General features: G+C 31.3%; 2 protein-coding genes across 2 annotated transcripts; one reads left to right on the top strand and one right to left on the bottom strand.

Moving 5' to 3' along the window:
* The first annotated feature begins 1,321 nt into the window (after window positions 1-1,321).
* Window positions 1,322-2,727, top strand: LOC105252797 (cytochrome P450 4c3). The gene is made up of 3 exons (XM_025409343.1): window positions 1,322-1,642; window positions 1,799-2,093; window positions 2,393-2,727. The coding sequence occupies exons 1-3, from the start codon at window positions 1,322-1,324 to the stop codon at window positions 2,725-2,727; spliced, it is 951 nt and encodes a 316-aa protein (XP_025265128.1).
* A 319-nt stretch (window positions 2,728-3,046) lies between these two features.
* LOC105252796 (cytochrome P450 4c3) lies at window positions 3,047-4,997 on the bottom strand (the record flags this gene model as incomplete). The annotated part of the gene is given in 6 exon segments (XM_025409342.1): window positions 3,047-3,381; window positions 3,671-3,833; window positions 4,015-4,200; window positions 4,202-4,254; window positions 4,661-4,815; window positions 4,945-4,997. Coding segments are annotated over 6 exon segments (945 nt in total), but the record flags the coding sequence as incomplete, so codon positions are not given.
* Window positions 4,998-7,520: the final 2,523 nt, after the last annotated feature.

Genomic DNA, 7,520 nt, shown 5'->3' with positions numbered 1-7,520 from the left:
GAGAGGAGACTACCGCTACTTATTATTCAAATGTATAGACTTGTGTTTAGCGAAATTTAAGACCCGCGATGCGAATACGGCTACTGTGCGTGCGTGCAGGATCGACCATTTGTAAAAGAAGCTACCGCAAGATACCAAGGATACCGAGAAGATACCGGAGATACCGCAAGCATCAGGTCAAGTACTAAGGTCCCGCGCCACCGCTCTTAGTAATGTCAGGGAGATTAAATCTGCATATTTTTCAGATGTAAAAAGAAATGGCAGCGAATCCAGACGACGGTGCCGAAAGCAACTTTACAGGCGGCCGACTGGAAAACAAAAATCTCGGAGGGAGACGCGGATACGGCCTGGCCAGCCGGTCACGTCCCCGAGAATCGGCACCAGCACGAGCACCGTCGCGGAGGAATACTGGGCCCCTGCGTAAGGGCAACGCCGTAAAACATCAGCAACTTTCGAGGGGGCGGAGAATCCACCCCATTTTTCCCGGAATCGACAAAATGCGCGGAAGATCGGCGCGGGATTCGAGGGCAGACCTCCTTGCGAGCACAGACGAAGATCGTCACTGTACGGTGAGCTAGTGTCCTGTGCACATCAGCGAGAACCTAGAAGAGACGACCCTGAGGGAGCAGCCACCTGAACAAAATTGTAAGCCGTCGCACAAGTAGCCGATTAGAAATTTTCATCCGGGATCAGCTGGTGTCATCGTGCCGAGATACCGTCGCAGGGCGGTTATCATATCGTAATAAAGATTACCGTGAAGTTTGATACTTGTACCGTAATTATCGGTAACAACTTTTAACTTTTAACACATAATAAAATGTGTACTAGTCAATGTAAAACTCGCACGAACAGAAGAATGTTACAATTAACTGCCAGTAATCAGAGAAAACAAAACACATTTTTTAACACCTCAAACTCATATATTATTGAGACAAGAAATACAAACCGCGTGTAATCCACTTGCATCCTCCATGTATATTCTAGGAGATTCGTGATATAAACTCGTACCTAAACCTGTAGAAACTTTACCCCCGACAATCATGAAACCTTTAACCAAACCTACTTAAAAATATGTGAGCCTTGGATTACTTGCAACCAATCGCATATATTCCCAAAATCATTTAAAGGAACTCAGGGATCATATAATGTTCCCAACCGAACGACCCGCAGTACTTAACACTGTGACATGAGGAATAATGGGGAGACCTACCTCCTTGCAAGGAGGTGCCATTTCTAACCTCCTAGATAAAGCATCCATAGAAAAAATAGCCAATATATTAGGCACAACAGAAGTCACATTGCAAAATATCAATAAATTAACATGGACACCTGTATTAAGAAACAATGGAGAATATATCCAGTAGCACCGCTCATAGCGAGACAGATTTACAAACCAATCAATCTGCTGCATCATGATCCTCGTCAATTTCCCGATCCGCATATTTATCGTCCAGAGCGTTTCTTGCCGGATAGCCCAAAATTACCGCTTTACAATTTCATCCCTTTCAGTGCTAAATCACGAAACCGTATCGGCTCGAGATTTGCCACATCAGTTATCAAAGTGGCTGTGTTATCCGTGCTAAAAGCTTTCCGCGTGGAGGCCTTCGATACAGAAGATCAATTGCGTTTTATATCGGAATTAGTAAATGCGAGCGAACTTCGTCTATAAATAACACCACGTTAACAAGACGAAAAACCTGTAAAAACTTTACGCCCGACAATCATGAAACCTCTAACCAAACCTACTTAAAAATATGTGAGCCCTGGATTACTTGCAACCAATGGCATATATTCCAAGAATGATTTAAAGGAACTCAGGGATCATATAATGTTCCCAACCGAACGATCCGCAGTACTTAACACTGTGGCACGAGGAATAATGGAGAGACCTACCTCCTTGCAAGGAGGTGCCATTTCTAACCTCTTAGATAAAGCATCCATAGAAAAATTAGCCAATACATTAGGCACAACAGAAGTCACGTTACAAAATATCCACAAATTAACATGGCTGGACACCTGTATTAAAGAACAATGGAGAATATATCCAGTAGCACCGCTCATAGCGAGACAGATTTACAAACCAATCAATTTAAGTAAATATCTTTCAATTCTATTTTTCGGAAAATCGATATATCCCTCTTCACGAGACTTCCAACAAAATATTATTTACTTGATAATATTACTGCGTTATTATTTCATATCTCTTAATGTTATAATATAGATATATAACATTATCAGTTGATATAAATAATAAACATTTGTAGAGTATATTTTTGTTGAACAATTGTTAAGCAACAGATTTTAAGATGTATTTCCTAATATTACAAATGTAATTAAGAATTGTGTAATGTAAACGAGGACTTTTCTCTTATCTATATTTTTATGTTTCTAGTGGGTAACGAAATTCCATCAGGTTCCACAGTTCTCATCAATTCTTATTTGCTGCATCGTGATTCTCGTCACTTTCCCGATCCGCATATTTATCGTCCGGAGCGTTTCTTGCCGGATAGCCCAAAATTACCTCCTTACACTTTCATCCCTTTCAGCGCTGGATCACGAAATTGTATCGGCTCAAGATTTGCCACATCGGTCATCAAAGTGGCTGTATTATCTGTGCTAAAAGCTTTCCGCGTGGAGGCTTTCGATACAGAAGATCAATTACGTTTCATATCGGAATTAGTACTAGTAAATGCGAACGGACTTCGGCTAAAAATAACACCACGTTAACAAGACGAAAAATTCTATTTTTAAAATATATGTCCTATTTACTTTGTATATTCTATATATTTTTGTTGCTTGATAGAATACATATCCTATATATTGGAAAAGGAATTTATAGAAAAAAAGAGAGAGATAGTCTTCTGGTACTAGATTAAACCTAACATAAAATGGTAGTTTTAATCTAGTAACAAAAGTCTATCTCTTTCTCCTTTTCTATAATTTCCTTTTCTAATATATAGGATATGTATTCTATCAAGCAACAAAAACATATAAAATATATAGAATAAATAGGACATATATTTTAAAAATAGAATATTTCGTCTTGCTAATGTGGTGTTATTTTTAGACGAAGTCCGTTTGCATTTAAAAGTACTAATTCCGATATGAAGCGCAATTGATCTTCTGTATCACAAGCCTCCACGCGGAAAGCTTTTAGCACGGATAACACAGCCACTTTGATGACCGATGTGGCAAATCTCGAGCCGATACAATTTCGTGATCCAGCGCTGAGAGGGATGAAAGTGTAAGGAGGTAATTTTGGGCTATCCGGCAAGAAACGCTCCGGACGATAAATATGCGGATCGGGAAAGTGACGAGGATCACGATGCAGCAGATAAGAATTGATGAGAACTGTGGAACCTGGTGGAATTTCGTTACCCACTAGAAACATAAAAATATAGATAAGAGAAAAGTCATTGTTACACAATTCTTAATTGCATTTGTGATATTAGGAAATACATCTTAAAATCTGTTGTTTAACAATTGTTCAACAAAAATATATTCTACCAACGTTTATTATTTATATTAACTGATAATGTTATATATTTATGATATATAATATTAAGAGATATGAAATATAACGCAGTAATATTATCAAATAAATAATATTTTATTGGAAGTCTCTGAAGAGGGATATATCGATTTTCCAAAAAATAGAATTGAAAGATATTTACTTAAATTGGTTTGTAAATCTGACTTGCTATGAGCGGTGCTACTGGATATATTTCCATTGCTCTTTAATACAGGGCATCCAGCCATGTTAATTTATGGATATTGTGCAATGTGACTTCTGTTGTGCCTAATACATTGTAATATTTGTCCAAGATCTTTTTCTAAGAAAAAGGATAATTATAAATAAATCTTCTTTGAAAATATATCAAATATCAATTTTTCTAAGTTTATTTAGATGAAAAATTTCGTTCTCTCTTTATTTCGCATAAAAATAATGTAAATGTCAAAGATTCATCAAATTCCAAGGAGAATTGCTAAAAATGTTAATGCAATAGGACATACCTGATACTCGGGATATCGCTCCAACGCGTAAAGCGTACAGGATATGCTGGTAGCCATCGTGTCATATCCGGCATACATAAAAGTATTTACCTCGTCACAAATATCCGCATCAAAAAGATGTACAGTTCCGCTTTTAGATATATCGAGCAATAAGTACAGTAGGACCTGTTTCTTATTCGGCGATTTTGTTGAAGTTCCGATCATGTTTCAGCTGCCATTCCATTTTTTTTGCGCGATTACCTATGAATGAAGCATCCCGTATATACGTCGAAAGCGAAAATATTATATATCAATTTTTTAACTATTTATCTCTATAATTATGCCTGAAAAGTCTCGATATCAAAATGCACTAAAAAGAGAAAGAGATTCGCTTTTTCTTAGATATAGTGTTATCTGAATTAGAAATTGAAACCGTAATTTAATTTTTGAAATTTAGTGTTCGATTTCATTTCAAAATTGCACTAAAATTGCAATAATAATAAAAAAATAGTTAGTTCGATGAAATTTAAATATGAAAATCGCAATATTATAATAACTAAATCATCCCGATTCGTAGTTTTCATTTGAACTTCGCTCCGTGAAGTTTCGTGAAATTGTCACACTAAAAAGTGACTATAAAAACTGTAATCATTTGAATTTATTTAACTTAGAATTTTCGTTACTTTATCAACATATCAACATTTATGGTCTTGAATGATACGAAGAGCATGATCATGCTCCTTTCCTGCTTTGGTTAACTTGAAAATTTTATCATTTGATATCCACACATTTGTGAAACGCATTTGTACAATAGATGCAATTCTGAAAATTAAAAACGGGATTTTTTTAACATAATTTCATTATGTAACTTCAACATTGTATGTTGTATGAAATGCGAAAGAAATCCATGTAAAAATCTGTGTAAACATATTTCAAGCAAAAGACACTTACTTGTCTACAGCTTCTACATATTGGTTTTTGAAATTTATTTGAGCATTTAGTTTATAGCATTTAGTTTATAGCAGATTCTACAATAAATTTATATTGAAAGCAACATATAAGTTTATTTTATTTTAAATAAAAAAATTTTTTATCTATGACTGTAATAAGATAATTGATAAATAATTTAACAATTTAATATTTTTTCTTAACTAATATATTATACACTAATTATATGTAAATTGTTAAAAAATTATTATGAAGTTATTTATTTGCAACAATGTTTAAAACAATATTGTATGATGTAATTTCATTGAAAATTAATAATACTAACTAATAATTAATAATTAATAATATTATGAATTACAAATAAAACAATTATATCGTATATTTCAAAACAACTTAATTGTTTTTTTGTTGATTTGTTTGTTGTTGAAAGAGTGGAAAAGAGATAGAAAAAGAAAAGCAAAAAGAGATAGATTTTTGTTACTAGATTATAACTAACATTTTATATTATTATTTGTTATTATATATAAACTTTATTCACTTCAACTTAGAGCGAGACTTGATTACAATTTGCTTATCTTCATTCATACTGCGCTTCCTCGTTCACTCTTTATCTCATACGTTTATACGCAGAAAATAAAATTTTCTTGTTTTAAGTAAATACATTTTTTTGAATTATAATTTCTAAAGTAAAAGAAATAATTACTTCCAACAATAAAATATTTTTTGTTGCAAAGAAATATCTCCAAAACAAATAATTTATCAATGAAAAAAATGTTTTATTGGAACAAAAACACAATTACTTGTCAGTAGAAAATCGTTTTATCAAACTTAATAAATGAATTATTTAAACATAACAGTTATTAAGAAGTGAAAATTGTTTTAGAATTTATGACATAAATACTAAAAATAATTTATTAATTACTTTTATCAATTAATACATACATATATATATATATATATATATATATATATATATATGTATTAATTGATACAAGTAATTAATAAATTATTTTTAGTATTTATGTCATAAATTCTAAAATAATTTTCACTTCTTAATAACTGTTATGTTTAAATAATTCATTTATTAAGTTTGATAAAACGATTTTCTACTGACAAGTAATTGTGTTTTTGTTCCAATAAAACATTCTTTTCATTGATAAATTATTTGTTTTGGAGATAATATTTCTTTGCAACAAAAAATATTTTATTGTTGGAAGTAATTATTTTTTTCTATTTATAAATTATATAATTCAAGAAAATGTATTTACTTAAAACAAGAAAATTTTACTTTCCGTGTATAAACGTATGAGAGTGAACGAGGAAGCGCAGTATGAATGAAGATAAGCAAATTGCAATCAAGTCTCGCTCTAAGTTGAAGTAAATAAAGTTTATATAATAACAAATAATAATATAAAATGTTAGTTATAATCTAGTAACGAAAATCTATCTCTTTCTTCTTTTCTTTCTGTCTTTTTCCCTCTCTTTCTAAAAGCAGTCATCAAGTTGTCTTGAAATATACGAATTGTTTTATATGTAATTCATTATATTATTACAGTTAATTATTAGTTAGTATTGTTATTAATTTTCAATGAAATTACATCACACAATATTGTTTTAAACATTGTTGCAAATAAATAACTCACAAACTTTATAATAATTTTTTTACAATTTACATATAATTATTGTATAATACATTAGTTAAGACAAAATATTAAATTGTTAAATTGTTTATCAATTATCTTATTGCAGTCATAGATAAAAATATTTTTTATTTAAAATAAACTTATATGTTGCTTTCAATATAAATTTATTTCAGAATCTGCAATGGGTTAAAAACTAAATGCTCAAATAAATTCCAAAAACAAATATATAGAAGCTGTAGACAAGTGTCTTTTGCTTGAAATATGTTTACATAGATTTCTTTTCGCATTTCATACAATATACAATGTTGAAGTCATATAATGAAGTTACAGAATTTTAGAATTTTAGAATTGCATCTATTGTACAAATGCGTTTCACAAACTTGTGGATATCAAATGATAAAATTTTCAAGTTAACCAAAGCAGAAAAGGAGCATGTTCTTTATATCATTCAAGACCGTGTTGATAAAGTAACAAAAATTCTAAGTTAAATAAATTCGAATGATTATAGTTTTTATTGTCATTTCCTAGTGTGACAATTTCACGATACTTCATGGAGCAAAGTTCAAACCAAAACAACGAATCGGGATGATTTAGTTACCATAATATTACGATTTTCATATTTAAATGTCATCGAACTATTTTTTTATTATTATTGCAATTTTAGTGCAATTTTGAAATAAAATGGAACACTAAATTTCGAAAATTAAATTAAGGTTTCAATTTCAAATTCAGATAACACTATATCTAAGAAAAAGGGAATCTCTTTCTCTTTTTAGTGCATTTTAATTTCGAGACTTTTCAGGCATAATTATGAAGATAAAAAGTTAAAAAATTGATATATAATATTTTCGCTTTCGACGTATATACGGGATGCTTCATAGGTAATCGCGCAAAAAAAATGAAATGGCAGCTGAAACATGATCGGGACTTCAATAA

The sequence above is a fragment of the Camponotus floridanus genome, unplaced genomic scaffold, assembly GCF_003227725.1.
Source record: "Camponotus floridanus strain SB8 unplaced genomic scaffold, Cflo_v7.5 scaffold26, whole genome shotgun sequence".
Lineage (NCBI taxonomy): Eukaryota > Metazoa > Arthropoda > Insecta > Hymenoptera > Formicidae > Camponotus > Camponotus floridanus.
Note: the sequence above shows the minus strand (reverse complement) of the source record. Positions and strands in the feature narration are given on the sequence as shown.